Here is a 16491-nt window from a genome sequence, read left to right on the forward strand (position 1 = left end):
CCACTACCACACCCGGCTAATTTTTGTAGAGATGGGGTTTCACCATGTTGCCAAGGCTGGTCTAAAACTCCTGAGCCCAAGTGATTCACCTGCCTTGGCCTCCCAAAGTGCTGGGATTACAGGTGTGAACCACTGCAGCCGGCCTCGAATCTCATAAATAGTAATCATTTCTAAGGTCAATGGTATTTTCTGGTTATTCAAAACTAAAGAGTTTAAGACAATATATGGTACTCTCATTCATGTATGCTAACTGACTTTAGAGTTGTAAGATGTGCACAGTGTGTATAAAGTGGCAGAAAGATTCCCAATGTGGGAAAAAGGGAAAGTGTTTTATGGGCTTTTAGTACATTGATATACCCTTCTTGACAGAAACATCAGAATGGAGCAAAAAACATAAGGATGTTCAACTTTTAACTGAGTGATCTCACTCTTGAGAAAAATTTAATAGATGAGAAGCTGAATGCATGAGGGTATTCCCAGCAGTGCTCTATAATATAACAAATAATGAAAAACTACCTCAGTGGACAAGAAGTAGTGATTAATGTGATAACAGCATCTGAAACAAAATCTATGATACAATAACTTTAACAAATAAAAACCAGACTAGATAGCAACATGGAAAAGCTTGTGATATAATGTTCATGGCTTAAACAATGTAATGATAACAATATAAAATATATATTCATGTAAACAAAAGCCAGTCATACAAAAATGAAAACAGTTATTGTTGTTAATATTGATTATTAATTTTTAACCTTATTGAGATGTTATCTTTTTAATTAAACAGCAATAGGAGTTATTTATTAATCATACCAATTTCTTTTCTAAGTTCCAGTAGATAGTGCTACTAAATCCATTTGGAACACTAAAAAGAAGACTTGTGGGTTTTATCCGAGTTAGGTATCCTGATAAATCATTACCACTTTGGTGATTCACAGAATACTTCAAGGTACCTTCCAAGGAGGTCTAAAACAATAGGAAATCAGTTATGAAATTAAAAACACCAAGCAGTTTTTACTTTTTTTCTTCTTAGGTGTATATTTTGGCTATTACACCATTCCAACTCATTATCACTACCAATTTCCTCAAACACCTTTAGAACGTGAAATGCACTATCAGTTTCTACACCACATCTTTTAATCCCAATCAGTAGGCTGACTTCATGAATCAGATAAGGAAAGTATTAGAGATCCAGAGGCTGAGGTTTGCAAAAAGGAATTAAGGTAAAATGAAAAAATAAATTCTATTTCAACGGTGGCAAACTCAAAGACTACAGGAGGGGCCAGGAGAGAATAGAAATGAGGATAGCAGGCTGGGTATAAGTAATAAGGAGGAGTGGGGACTGTGGCAAAGTGCAAAGCTTGCCCTAACAGCAGCAGCCACTACAGAGCTCCAACAGGTGTTGACATGCGTGAACGCAGACTTAGGGCTGCCAGGTATTCAGAATCTTCCAAAAGAGGCCAGAAATACTGATGTTCATATAAAATCTCTTGAATTTTTAACTGTCAATAACTAACTTAAATTAGTTTTATTTTTTATTTTCTGGCAATAGTCAAATAACAGCTGCCTTTAAGCTTACTTTGGTTTATGGGCTCCTTGTTTGCCACTTCTGCCCTATACTCACATGCAGGGATTCCTTAAAAGGATGATTTTTATTTGCAAGAATAATTTTCTCTATTTGCCATATGTCACATTTTCAATTTAGGCCTCTTCATAGAACAAGTAAAAAGAATGAAAGGAAGGAAGGAAGAAAGAAAAATGCAAGATAGTGAAGCTAAGTGTGAACATGTTGGTAAGCATTAACCAATGGGGGCCTGCAATCTACGAGAACTTTATACTAAGACCTAAATGTTCTTAAGGAGCAAAATCTTAGAAGGTTTTACTTTTATTCTCAATATAATGATTGAGGAGACGTTCTGAGTCACTACAAAAGGAAATCAGCCCAAAAGCCTTGTTATACATATGGCTCTCCCTTTACGGAAATTACATTAAAAACGATAAGAGAGAACTGGCCAAATCTGACCAAGATGGAATCGCCATGAGCTACCAAACTGCAAATAGGATCCAAGTGTGTGTGCGTTGTGCTTGTTGCTAATTTCCCTTTACCTATCCCATTCCTTCCAACTCTCATTTGCCATCTTTGGCTGTTAAATGGAAGTCTGTCATTCTAAGGAATATGAGTGAAGGAGGAAATGGGAAGCTAAGTGTAAGGAAGTTTTTACTTGACTTACAGGAATTTACACATCATCAAAGGTAGACTCTGCAGCTGGGTGAGCCTGAGTGACTGGAAGGAAGGGGAGAGTCTATTCAACTAATCATTTGCATCACATGCACCCAAGGAAAAAATGTTTACCTGGTGGAGCCACGGTTAACCTTTTTTCCTTGCTGAGCCGGTGCCCTTGGATGAATTCACTCATGGAAGGGGGGCCCTTCAGAAGAAATGATTCTGTGGAGGTGGGATCAGGGGGAACTCTTAATAAATTCTGTAGGTAGGAAGCCCCTGAAGTCCTGGGACGGCTCTGATCACAAAGGGAAGGTGAAAATTGTCTTGCAGGAGATCCAAGAAAAATACATATAGGAAACAAAAAAGTTTTACTTTAATTACCTTTTAACGCCTCACCAGTGACAACATTATTTATATTGGCATTTAATTTTTTAAATATGTAAATCAATCTTTTTGCTTTTTTTTTTTTTTTAGTTTCCACATCAGGATACAACCCTATTTGGAAACTGTTCTGGATACTGGAAAAAAGATTTATTACAATTAGTCAGCTTGAACCGCAAATAGAAAATATATTATTTGAGTCTTTAATGAAAGCTCCTAAAATAAAAATGTTACCATTAACCGAAAATACAGGGTAAGTAACTCAACAGCCAGGACTCTGGAAAGAGGTCACAAAATCAAGCCCCTAAAAACCTTACAAGTGGTTTCTCTGGGCAATATTCCCATGCCAAATGAAAAAGCACAAAAACCTGCTTTCAAGAAAAGGACTGTGCGTATTCCATCCCATTTTATCTAGATATAGACATCCCCTTTCAGTCCGTCATCAGTTTTGGTCCTATGGACAAAAGTTTCCCTAAGAGAACATATTCATATCCTTGCCCCGTTAAAGAGAAGCTGATAAACAGCACCATTTCCAAAGGTACAATGACTTTTAAAATTATAACCCAGGTAGAACACAGCTTCATTCTTAATATCCACCTTTATCTACCAATTCTCAGGTTGGAGGTAAGGGAGAGGCATATTTACACATACAAAGAGTAGCAAAAATATTAACAGACACTTGAAAATTATATTACGATTAATCAAGAGGAGGGATTGGGCAGGGGGTTAGAAAGGACTACATAAACACAATTATCAAAAAGGTTTTGATCTGGAAAGACCCACATTAGCAAGACAATTTATATGCCAGCTCCCATTTTTTCTTTTCCTTCCCCTCTTCCATCCTCCACAACAAGAGCACATTTATTTTTGCAGTTAACTAAAATCTGGCCACTGCACCGTACTATGAAGATCGCTGCATGCATACCTTTTCCTCTGAGTGCCACTGCTGACCCGAATGTTGGGTGTCTGTGGGCCCTGACTATGCAGGAGGTAAGTGTCTATGGTGGGCACGGTGACTGATGCCTCCCCACTTACTTTAGGGCTGCCGATCTTGCTCTTTCCAAGTTTGCCTTTGCTGCGTCGGGACTGCTCATGGTCAAACTCTAAGTCCTCCAGCCTCTGGGTCAGGGCGAGTTTTTGCTGGATAGCCATTCGTAACAAAGTGTTTAGAGTCTTCTTCTCATCCTCTGCAGCTGCTAACTGTCTCTGCATCTCATCCAACTGGGTGACATATTCATCACATCTGGAACCAAAACAGAGAAGTGGGCAGAGGAAAATCTTGGTGAAACTGAATTTGGGACTTAAGTTGAAAAGTAATAAATTTGACTGAAATTTAGAAATTTAGAAGACTGGTTTAAAGGTCTAGCAATAGAATGCAGATAACGCACAATAGCAGAAAATTGGAATATATGTTCATCCATACAATGAGATATATGGGACATTTTTTAAAAATTTATTATTTTGTTGTTGTTGTTTTGTTTATTTGTTTTTTGAGACTGAGTCTCGCTGTATCGCCCAGGCTGGAGCGCAGTGGCGTGATCTTGGCTCACTGCAACCTCTGCCTCCCAGGTTCAAGCAATTCTCATGCCTCAGCCTGCCGAGTTGCTGGAATTACAGGACTGTGCCACCATGCCAAGCTAATTTTTGTATTTTTTTTAGTAGAGACGGGGTTTCACCATGTTGGCCAGGCTGGTCTTGAACTCCTGACCTCAAGTGATCCTCCCACCTTGGCCTCTCAAAGTGCTGGGATTACTGGCATGAGCCACCACGCCCAGTCATTATTATTTTTTAAAGAGACAGGGTCTCACTGTGTTGCCCAGACTGGTCTCGAACTCCTGGCCTCAAGTGATCTTCTTGCCTCAGTCTCCCAAAGTGCTGCGATTACAGGTATCAGCCACTGCACCCAGCCCATATGGAGACAGTCTTAATAGGCAATGTCTTAAACCCCAGGGACAGAGTTATCGTGGGGCTGCTGTGTAACAGACGAATAACAGTCAAGTCTCACACAATGTCCACTGTACCTGAGGTGTCTTACAGTAGCTCTTTTTACTGTATGACATTGTATTCTTTGGAGGAATGTAACAAGTTTATTATAGGCTATGCCTATAGTATCCGAAATAATAATGTTTATAAAGAAAACATTTCCTTATCTATATTTATACGTTTTAGTTTAGTATAGATTGCAGCTGTTGGTCTTGTCAATTTGACTGATTTGCCTGAATTAGAAAACTGAGTATTTTCAATGATTTCTCAACCAGATGACAGAGCAATGAGTTGTCAAAAAACAAAAAACAGAAAACCCTGCAAAAACCAAGATTTCACAAGGTTTCATACAGATACAGCAGGCTGTCCGAAACATCTTTATTCAGGGTTCATACTTGTGCCGAAGAAGGAAGATAATCAGTGATCTTTTTTCCTTACCAAAGGCAAAACCTGAGCACATATACATTTGGAAGGTAGAGGTGGCGTGGAGAAAAAGCTCATTCTGAATTTTGTTTTGTTTTTTTCTGAGTTTATTTACCCGCTAAAATATGAATAACAAATATTGTTCATGCCAAAAAAAGTCTGTGAAAATAGACAATTTGGGGATAACAATTCCTTTTTATAAAAAATTATTAGTATTTTTGAGACGGAGTCTCGCTCTATCACCCAGGCTGGAGTACAGTGGCGTGATCTCAGTTTCTGGGGGACTCCTATAAAGCTCAAGAGATCTTTTTTTGTTTGTTTTGAACACTTTTACATGTATCAGCCAAATGTAAATTATTTACTAAATCTGCAAGTAAAGCCATAGTAATTATTCGTGAATTTTGCACCAAGTTTGCATCATACAAGATACACAATTGGTAGGATTTGGTCGGGCATGGTGGCTCATACCCGTATCTCAGGACTTTTGGAGGCCGAGGTGGGCGGATCTCTTGAGCCCAGGAGTTTGAGACCAGCCTGGGCAACATGGCGAGACCCTGCCTCCACAAAAACCACAAAAAGTAGCGGGTGTGGTAGTGCAAGCCTGCAGTCCCAGGTACTCGGGAGGCTGAGGTGACGTGGGAGGATTGCTTGAGTCCAGGATGTCCAGGCTGCAGTGAACCGAGATAGCGCCACTGCACTTCAGCCTGGGTGACAGAGTGAGACCCTATCTCAAAAAAAAAAAAAAAAGGGTAGGTCTTTTTTGACACTGCATTGTGACAGCAAAAAATGTATTTCAACAGTATATTGAAAATCTCAAGATTCTGAAAACTTCAAATCAAATACATTCTTAATAATCACTTCATGTTTAAACACAAAATACAGCCGGGCACGGTGGCTCACGCCTGTAATCCCAGCACTTTGGGAGGCCGAGGCGGGCAGATCATGAGGTCAGGAAATCGAGACCATCCTGGCTAACAGGGTGAAACCCCGTCTCTACTAAAAGTACAAAAAATTAGCCGGGCGTGGTGGCAGGTGCCTGTATTCCCAGCTACTCGGGAGGGTGAGGCAGGAGAATCGCTAGAACCCGGGAGGCGGAGGTTGCAGTAAGCTGAGATCGCACCACTGCCCTCTAGCCTGGGCAACAGAGTAAGACTCCGTCTCAAAAAATATATATATATATATATATAAGTAATTAGCTGATGTGATTGTTAATCTTCATTATGACAGTATCTTCTCGCACAGTACTAAAGGTATGGCACTTTTATATACTTTCATGTACTTCCTTCACAGAACTCTATTTCAGAGGTGATAGTATTTAGCTATTCTAGGAAGTGGGGTTTTTTTCCTTATTGAAAGCTTTTTATTTGGAGGGAGACTCTCTTTGGGATGCATACATTCTAGAAACAATCTCTTAATATTAGCTTACTTAAAAAATATTTTTATGTAATAGAATTTCTGGATCCAGAGTGTTCAGTAGGGGGCTCTGGAAAACAGCACAGAAGGCTTGCTTTTAGATATGTCAGAGTGGACTTCCACAGATTTTCTTCACACTTAGCCATCCTAGACTACTCACCGAATACACTCAACATGCACAAAGGCAGGGCTGTGAATTTTAAAGCCTTTTCCCCACCTACCACACCCAGTCATAGGAAGAAAATACTGTTACCTTGTTGCAAACATTGCTCTCAGGGATGAGAAGGTTGCAGCATCTTCTTTCAAAGCCTTCAGTTCATTTCTAAGCTTCGTCATGGTTTCAGTCACCATTGCTTTTTCATTTTCATATTTGTTCTTGAGATTAGCTAGCGCCACCTCAGCTGTCTAAAGCAGAAAATCACACTGCTTACAATTTTCATATCAGGAAAATCCATCATACAGATTGCTTCATGCTGTGCCTATTATGTTCCTTTATAAAAGGAAAGTGAAATTGATTTGGTTACATTTTATATAAACATAGGTATGCGCTTTGGACACAGGGAAGTTTTTCTTTAATGTCAAAATGTGTTGTGAATTCATAATGTGGTTAAATTGCCCTAGAAGCCCGCTGCGAGCCAGAGTCAGTATCAGGAGCTAAGAGAATGACAGTAGTTTAATAAATATTTAATGCAGATTGCTGAAAGTATGCGATTTTAGGACAAGGAGGGAGCCAAAATGAAACTTTATACAAAAAAATTTTTTTTACCAATTATTTAGTAAAGAAGCACAGCTTCAATTGGAATAATCAAATTGGAATATGTTAGAACTCAAATTTTGTCACCTGTGCTCTGTGGGCCCAAAACATAGAATAAAAGACATACACCATTGTAATTTATAATATGAGTATATGATAAACTATAAATCCATGTTATCGTACGTTTAAGGAAAAGAAGTGATAAAGAACTAATTACTTTGTAATTTGCATACAATTTGTCCAAACAATGAAATATAGTGAAATATAATTCCTTCAAAATCTTCATAAAAGTAGGGGCTATAAAATGTTGAATGAGTTAAAACATTTGTTTGAATCTGGGATTTGGGCATGTCCGAAGTTCTTGGAATTAATAGTGTTTCAAATCAAGAGCTACCCTGGCACACACACAAGTAAAAAAACACACTGACTGAATCAATGCATAAAATCAGTGTATACTTAGGGATTGCCTGTTTGATGCATAGCACACAGTTCGCATGTTGAAGCCAAACTGGGAACACATGATTTTTACAAACTGGAAACTATAACTTTTCAAAGTGTATACAAATACCCCATACTAATGAACAACTCCATTACTAGTAGAGAAATCCATTACTAATGGGATTTCCCAGGAAGACTACCTTGGTTTTTAACATTTCTTTTTGTTGCTTGAAATGGGCAGCTTCAAACCTTCATATGCAAAGTGCCAACATCTACAGAAATAAATTCTTTCTTAATTAAATCAATGTTGGGATAGGGTACTTTGTTACTGTTTTGATTCCAAAGTAGTTTCTTGTGAGTTTTGATTGGATTTAAATTCAGATTAAAATGAGACTTTACTCATAAAATACTTCTGTATGTTCTGTAAATACTTGGAGGAATCTTCAGAAATATTACAGATTCAGAAAATTATCCACAAGGCAGAAATTGACCTGGGGAAAAATGGCAGTTGTTCAGTGTTTAAAAAGCTTAGACACATATTCATTTAAAACAGAAAAGTATGTTTAAGTTGTGAAATGTAGATGTAACAAATTTGTAAGCACATAGAATCCCACGGTCAGTATCTAAGGGGAATAAAGTGGGGGATAACAGAAGAGCTAGATCTGAAATAGAAATACAAACTCATTTATTGTTTGTGACAAATACCCCAAAGCCTCAGTTTTGTTTGTAGATTTGTTTGTCCATAGCCTGTGCAAAGTTTTTCCAGAATTAAATAATTTTAAGTATCCATAACTCACTGGATTTGCTGATTTCTGCTTTCACCACTTTCTCCACACATTCCAAAGTTGACTTTCTAAATAAAAAAAGTCTTATTTCCAGCCACATAGGTCTTTCTGAGCATTCCCTGAATATATTATTCTATTTTGTCACTCCAAAGCCTCTCTACCTACTGTTCTGTCTGGAATTACTTCCTCCTCCTCTGGAAAACAGCTTCTTATCCTTTAATAACAAACTAAGGTATAATTGCTTCTGTGAAGTCTTTTCCGCTCCTCTAGGAAACCTTAGTTGCTTCCTCTGCATTGTTCTCATAACTTGGATTACAGCATGTGTAACGTTGAACTGTAATTGTGTTTCTATCCTGACATCCCCAGGAGGCTGAGTCTTCTGGAAGGCAGGGACCATGTGTTAGTCTTCTTTGAATCTTCAGCATCTAGCACAGTGCTAGATGGACGGTGCTTCATAAGCATTTACTGACTTCATCAGAAGGCACTGTGCCTATGAAAAAATCCTTAAGTAAATGAGAAGATTCATAGAGACTACAGAATGCCTATTTATTTATTTTTAACTTTTAAGTTCAGGGGTACAGCTGCAGGATGTGCAGGTTTGTTACATAGGTAAATGTGTGTCATGGGGGTTTGTTGTACCAATTATTTCTTCACCCAGGTATGTAAGCCTAGTATCCATTTGTTATTTTTCCTGATCATCTCCTTCCTCTCATCCTTCAGCCTCCAACAGGAACCAGTGTGTGTTGTTCCCCTCTATGTGACTATTTGCTCTCATCATTTAGCTCCCACTTATAAGTGAGAACATGCGGTATCTGGTTTTCTGTTCCTGTGTTAGTTTGCTAAGGATAATGGTCTCCAGCTCCAACCATGTCCCTGTAAATGACATGATCTCATTCTTTTCTTTCTTATGGCTGTATAGTAGAATGCCTATTTTAAAACAGGGAGATTTCCTTTTTTCCCCTGTACCCCAGAATTCTCACCTTAACCTTAAAAACAAACATTCCACAATGTCTAAATAAATATAGTGAATGTCATCTGTTAATACTTGAAGCTATTTACGGCACATAAGCATCACAGCAACAGGCCCAACATCATGAACGTGTAGACCAAATGCATTGCTAGAAATGTGTTTTCATTTAATTTACTGAGCCCATATAGACTGTAACTCTAATGTAATGCAAATGGTACAGGTTGAGCATCGTTAATCCAAAATCCAAAATGCTTCAAAATCTGAAACCTTTTGAGTGCTGACATGAGCCACAAAATTCTACACCTGACCTCATGTCATGAGTGGCAGTCAAAAGTTTGTTTCAGCCACGGAATCATTAAAAAAATTGTATAAAATTACCTTCAGGCTATGTATATAGGAATACATGAAACATAAGTAAATTTCATGTTTGGACTTGGATCCCATCCCCAAGATAACTCATTATGTATATATGCTAATGTCCAAAATCCAAAATCTGAAACATTTCTTGTCCCCCCAAACATTTCGGAAAAGGGATACTCAACCTGTACCACAAAGCACAGTGAAAATAAAACTTCAGCTAGGAATGCTTTGTTCTGTTCTGATTTCCTGTGGTACTGTTTACATCACTCTAAAGTGCTTGATAAGTCCTGTCTTGTAAACAGCTACAGGCAATTGTGGAATTCCTACTAGATTATGTCATTTATTTTTGCATCCCTACTTACTGCCTCCCAGAAAATATGTAATCAATGAATGCTTGTTCACAAATTAGTCTCTGTTGGTTGGCCAAGTGTCCTTATCTATACCTCTGTTTCAGTTAAGCATCTTGATTTTTTTTTTTTTAAGACAGATTTTCGCTCTTGTTGCCCAGGCTGGAGTGCAATCATGCAATCTAGGCTTACCGCAACCTCCGCCCCCCGGGTTCAAGTGATTCTCCTGCCTCAGCCTCCCGAGTAGCTGGGATTACAGGCACCCGCCACCACGCCTAGTTAATTTTGTATTTTTAGTAGGGATGGTGTTTCTCCATGTTGGTCAGGCTGGTCTCAAACTCCTGACCTCAAGTGATCCACTGGCCTTGGCATCCCAAAGTGCTGGCTTTACAGGCGTGAGCCATTGCGCCCAGACCTAAATTGCTAATATTCAACCTTTAGGAAGAAGTCAGAGAAGTTATCTGGATGGCTTGACCAAGAATGCCCCAGGATAGCATGTCCTTGTGTAAGCCTTATCTAATATGGTATTGGTTATTTATGACCACTCTGAATCATTGGGTCTTTAAATTATAGCAGAGTTATAATAATAAATTCCTTTATTCTGACCTAAAATTAGAGTCAGATCTCTCACAAATTCTTCATTCACTCTAATCTTTTCTTTTTTTATTTTATTTATTTTATATATATATATTTTATTATACTTTAAGTTCTAGGGTACATGTGCACAACGTACAGGTTTGTTACATATGTATACGTGTGCCATGTTGGTGTGCTGCGCCCATTAACTCGTCATTTACATCAGGTATATCTCCTAATGCTATCCCTCTCCCCTCCCCCTACCCCACAACAGGCCCCGGTGTGTGATGTTCCCCTTCCTGTGTCCATGTGTTCTCATTGTTCGATTTCCACCTATGAGCGAGAACATGTGGTGTTCGGTTTTTTGTCCTTGCGATAGTTTGCTGAGAATGATGGTTTCATTCACTCTAATCTTTTCCATTTCTCTAAAGTGACAATATAAAGTCATATTTTGCCCTTAGGTTTATATAAAACATGTTAATAGTGCAAACAATATTATAGCTTATGGTATAGATGTCAATTATATAAATAGATTTATGGGAACTAGAGATGAGGACTTGAAAGCTGCACTGTAGATGACATAATAAGGGCGTGGTTTTCCCCAGATGATGGCAAATGGAGAAGACACTCTGAATCTGAAATTAATCCTCATTCTCCAAAGACCAAGAGCTCCCTTGACCTACTATTCACTGGCACTGCTTGCGTTTGCAAGAGGGTATTTGGTGCTTTGTTGCTTCTCTTTATCAACACCAACATTTATTCAGCACCTTTCTCAAATATGTGTCTTTCAAGAATATCTTTTCAGATAAACTAAATAAAGGTGAAAATAATTTTCCTGCCTATATTTCGCAGCACCCCCACCAAGGTAAAACTCAGGGTGAAAACAATTTCAGTCATTAAGGAGGGCTGGGAATTAGACAGGTTCATGTTGTAACATTACTACTTGTCCAGAAGGACAAGATCAATAGCTAGGAAAAGCTCCCTATTACTTAACCTCTGACCCAGGTGAGTTAACATCCCAAATGAACCTACATTTCAGATACGTGGTCAGTAGCACAGGTAGAGCTCATTCTTATACTCTCTCACACACTCTCTCTATTATTTGCTTGCTAAAGTGGCCCCAAACTATTTAATTTGTTGGTAACAATCTGTCTGGCTTTGTTTCTGTTACTCACTCAGGTCCTCACAGTTGTCTTGCCTTTCATCCCTGACTTGTTCATTTATTTAGCGCTCTTGTTTCTCTAAGTTTGGGATGAAGGACAAAACACTCCTTTTAATCTTGCTATACTTGGCTGGGCGCGGTGGCTCATGCCTGCAATCCCAGCACTTTGGGAGGCCGAGGTGGGCGGATCACTTGAGGTCAGGAGCTCGAGACCAGCCTAGACAATATGGTGAAATTCTGTCTCCACAAAAAGTTAGCCGGGCATGGTGGCACATGCCTGTAATCCCAGCTGCTTCGGAGGCTGAGGCATAAGAATCGCTTGAACCCAGGAGGCGGAGGTTGCAGTGAGCAGAGATGGCGCCACTGCACTCCAGCCTGGACAACAGAGCAAGACTTTGTCTCAAAACAAAAATAATAAAAAAATAAAATAATAATTTTGCTATACTCCTAGAAATTGAGTCTTGAATGTGAACCTCCAGCTCCAAAGCTGGGGTCCAGTTATTGGCCATCAGACCTTCTTCACCATATGTACCCAGATTTCCCTCTGTTTGCTCCAGCTGCCTGCTGGGTGTTTGTCTTTCTTGCTGTATCGCCCTGGTTGGTGTAACCTGCCTTGCCAGCCTATTCTGCCACCCTCCATCTCCTGTTTCCACAGCCACTCACTGCCAGGCTTCAGCCCAGCACCGCCTGAGCTGCCTTTCTACATGTGCAGAAAGGCATCTAGATCTCCTGTGTTCCTGCTTTAAGTTCCTCACCTCTGCCTCCACCTAACTGGGCACAGATATTTCATCATTTAAAAACAATAATTATTATGACATTCTGATCTGGCACTGGGACAGTTTTATTTATCCACTTACCAAGAATCTGAACTCTCATCTTGACGATACTCGATACTCAATAAAATTAGGGAATAAATTAGTTAAGAAAGCTTTGACTGGCATGCTTTCACCAGTAGAATGAGATTACCTGCTTGTTGGCTTTCAACACCGCCCTCAATGTGGCGATCTGCTCCCGTTTGGTGCTCAGCAGGGACTTTAGCTTGAGGATCTCTTCCATTAAGGCTTCCTTGTCTTTATCAATCATGGGGGCTAGCTCCCGAGCCGCTGCTCTTTGACGAGACAGTTGCAAGGACCGGTCCACAGCTTTCTGCAGATGCTTGATTTGGTCCCGGATTATGGCATTAAGGTTGTAGATATTCATTGGCTCTTTGCGGATGTCACTTGTATCCAATACTGGAGATGACGGTGGGGCAGTAATAACAGGAGAGATTGTGGGGGTCTTAGTTGGACTTGGTTCTTTGCTGGCCTCTGTGCTTTCTTTTGCAACTGGTTCAGATGAGGTCCTTGTTTCTACCGGGGATGACACACCCCGCCTGGCTAATCGTGGGGACAAAAGTCCTCTGGGATCATCGGGCCCTTTCAGGCTGCCACTGCGGGTGACTCTGCTCTGCCTATAGTAATCCAGCATGACCCTGTTGGGAGTTTCATTATTACATAGACACACATGGTGGTAAAGCTGAGCTAACTCCTCACTGAATGTCACTAACTCATCCTGGGCCGTATTAAGGGTACTGTGATTTTCGTTGGCTATGCTGGTCATCTTTTGCAACTCCTTCTCCATGTGGGCCATCTTCTCACCACTCTCCTTGGTGGTCTTCTCAAGGCTTGTCACCTGCTCATCATACATCTGGATTTTACTCTCATACTTGGCCTTCTCATCAGTGTAGTTTTCTACAGATTTATTATATTTCTCCTTTAAGGCCTTAATTTCAGCTTTCAGATCAATCACCTCAGTTACTGCCACCCTGTATTTGCATTCAAGGATCTCTAAACCATTGATGTCCACCTCGTAGTCATGGGCCTCCTCCCCTGAGTCCCGGCCCTTCTCCCCGTCCAGCTCAGCCTTGAGCTCCTTGCTGCTTTGCAGGCCCCTCATGGCATTGACGTGCTCTGTGAGCCGGTGCACCCGCTCATGCTGCTCCGTCAGTGCCCCCTTGGTGTGTTCCAGCTGTGTCTGTGACTCCTGTAGGTTGGCCAAAAGAATGGCCTTTTCCCGCTCTACCTGCAATGGCAAAAGAAAGTCTCTGAATCACCTCAAGGCAGCACCAATGATGAACTTAATCCATTCACAGTCAGGCATGTATATACTTAAAATCACTGCAGCAGAGCCAATGTTCCCACTATTTCAAATTAAATTGGAGTGTTTTTTATTTCAGCAGTTCTGGTAAGTCAATCTAAAAGTACATAATTCTAAAAGAATTATACTGCAAGTAGTTACCCATCAATTTCGCTTGTATCATACACATATACTCACGAAACTTCAATGTTATTAGAACAATCTTATTTTGATTTTTAACACCTTGCAGAAAACAACATGAATTTAAGAGATAAGCATAGGACTGGTGTTATTTTTATTTTGAGTGCCTTAGAGTACATCTGCTTTTCAGATCATAAGTGACTGTATCAGGGTGCCTATGAATCAATCATCTTTTCCTTCCCAGAGCTCAACCCCAAATCAGGTTTAAAACCTAAGGCTTTAACTCCCTAAATAATGCTGAGTACTTTAACCATCCCCTTAAAAATAAGCATTTAGTCCCCAAAATAAACACGCACTACATTTGATAGTTTTTATATTTTTTTAAGACAGGGTCTCGCTCTGTCACCCACACTGGAGTGCAGTGGCACAATCAGGGCTTACTGCAGGCTCTGCCTCTCAGGCTCAAGTGATCCTTCCACCTCAGTGTCCTGAGTAGCTGGGACTACAGGTATGCACCACCACACCTGGCTAATTGTGTGTGTGTGTAGAGACAGAGTCTTGCTATGTTGTCCAGGCTGGTGTTGAATGCCTAGGCGCATGTCAGCCCCCTGCCTCCGCCTCCCAAAGTACTAGGATTATAGGTGGGAGCCACCACGCCCAGCTTTGATGGTTTCTAATATAAAAGTCAAAGAATACATACAGAATTTTAGGGCTAAAAGAACAACTTATAAGTCAATTCAATTCCTTCAGTCCAAAATAGGAATTTTAAATATTAGTAATTAATTTGAATAATGTGATATGTAAGTATTACCGTGTGATGAAAAACACTCAGATGTCCATAAAAAATACTGTCTCATTAAACATAGGTATATAAGAAATTGCAATGTGGAAAAATTTTAAACCATTTTCTCTCCTTCCATATGGGTAAATATTATGAATTATGAGTTTTTACATTTATAATGTAAATGTTTCTCAATAACCAAATAATATTGTTTACATTATTGTTCTATAAGAAGTATCATGGTGTTCATATCCTTCTGCACTTGTGTTTTCTTTTCTTTCTTCTTCTTTTTAAAAAATAAACCATCATGAGATCTGCTTTAAGAGCAATGAATTGATGCTGAATGTCTTCATATCTAAAGGAAAGTATCTATTCAACCTTTCTTTTTTTTTTTTTTTTTTGAGATGGAGTCTCACTCTGTCTCCCAGGCTGGAGTGCAGTGGTGCGATCTCGGCTCACTGCAAGCTCTGCCTCCCAGGTTCACGCCATTCTCCTGCCTCAGCCTCCCCAGTAGCTGGGACTACAGGCGCCCACGACCACACCCAGCTAATTTTTTTGTATTTTTAGTAGAGCTGGGGTTTCACCGTGTTAGCCAGGATAGTCTCGATCTCCTGACCTCGTGATCTGCCCACCTCGGCCTCCCAAAGATTACACTCCCAAAGATTATAGGCGTGAGCCACCGCGCCTGGCCCAATTCAAACTTTCAAACTTCCTGGATGACACATTAAATCCCTCTGAACTCTTCTAAATCCCTAGGTGGCAAGTAAAATTATTATAATTAGATATAATAAATATTAATCATTAAGTATGGTTAATATTTTAAAACTAGCTTATTACTTTAGGATACACATGTGTATATGTAAATGTATAATAGAGCAGAGTAGTATTTTTATGATCCTTTGTGGAACCTAATGCCCCTCATTTAACTTTCATGGTAGTCCTCTCTTGGCGAGGTTCTAATATGGGTAAGTTTCAGTTACTATGCTTTAGTTAAAACACCAGCTACTCCCCAAACCATGGTCCAAATTTCAATGACCAAATATATTGATTGTGAGCAATGCATAACGCACAATCTTTGCTGCCAGCACTTCAGTCTATAAAATCACTACATAACATCATGACCAACGGCCAATGACACCACTTCATTCAAAGTCGGCCAGTGATTGGTTACTACGTATCTGTTATTCAGTTCACTCATAGACAGCTAAGGATGTAGTTGCCTTGTCTTGTCTCCTAGTGATAAATCCATGTGATGTTTTACAAAAATGAATTACAAGAAAGAAACGACAGCAACAAAGAGTGACAATGTTGGAAATGAAATCTGAAAAAAAAAACATAAATGAAGCCAGGTGCAGTGGGGTGTGCCTGCAGTCCTAGCTACTCCAGGGGCTGAGGCAGAAGCATTGCTTGGGCCCAGGAGCTGAGGCAACATAGTGAAACCCTGCCTCTAAAAAAATCCCCAAAACTACCTAAATGGAGTTATAGAAGAAATAACTGAATATGGAAATATTGACACTAATGCTGTTTGAGGGACTTTAGATGTGCACCCAAAGAAATTTAGTGGAGGCAAATTTTTCAGTTTATTAAATGAAAAAGTACAGTATGGCCGGGTGTGGTGGCTCATGCCTGCAATCCCAG

General features: G+C 39.8%; 1 protein-coding gene across 12 annotated transcripts in view; it reads right to left on the reverse strand.

The window, feature by feature from the left end:
* BICD1 (BICD cargo adaptor 1) overlaps window positions 1-16491 on the reverse strand; it is a 278578-nt gene that overhangs the window by 41686 nt on the left and 220401 nt on the right. For 4 of the 12 annotated variants that reach the window (XM_055357926.2, XM_031000666.3, XM_055357927.2 and 1 more), the window contains exons 5-8: window positions 12783-13877; window positions 6678-6829; window positions 3531-3848; window positions 2354-2547 (exon numbers count right to left, since the gene is read on the reverse strand). In XM_055357926.2, coding sequence (XP_055213901.1) covers window positions 2354-2547; window positions 3531-3848; window positions 6678-6829; window positions 12783-13877 — 1759 coding nt within the window. Of the gene's footprint in view, window positions 1-405; window positions 967-2353; window positions 2548-3530; window positions 3849-6677; window positions 8892-12782; window positions 13878-16491 lie in introns of those variants that run through there. The other 8 variants (XM_055357923.2, XM_063694067.1, XM_031000668.3 and 5 more) reach the window with 6 other exon arrangements.

The sequence above is a fragment of the Gorilla gorilla genome, chromosome 10 (assembly GCF_029281585.2).
Source record: "Gorilla gorilla gorilla isolate KB3781 chromosome 10, NHGRI_mGorGor1-v2.1_pri, whole genome shotgun sequence".
Taxonomy (NCBI): domain Eukaryota; kingdom Metazoa; phylum Chordata; class Mammalia; order Primates; family Hominidae; genus Gorilla; species Gorilla gorilla.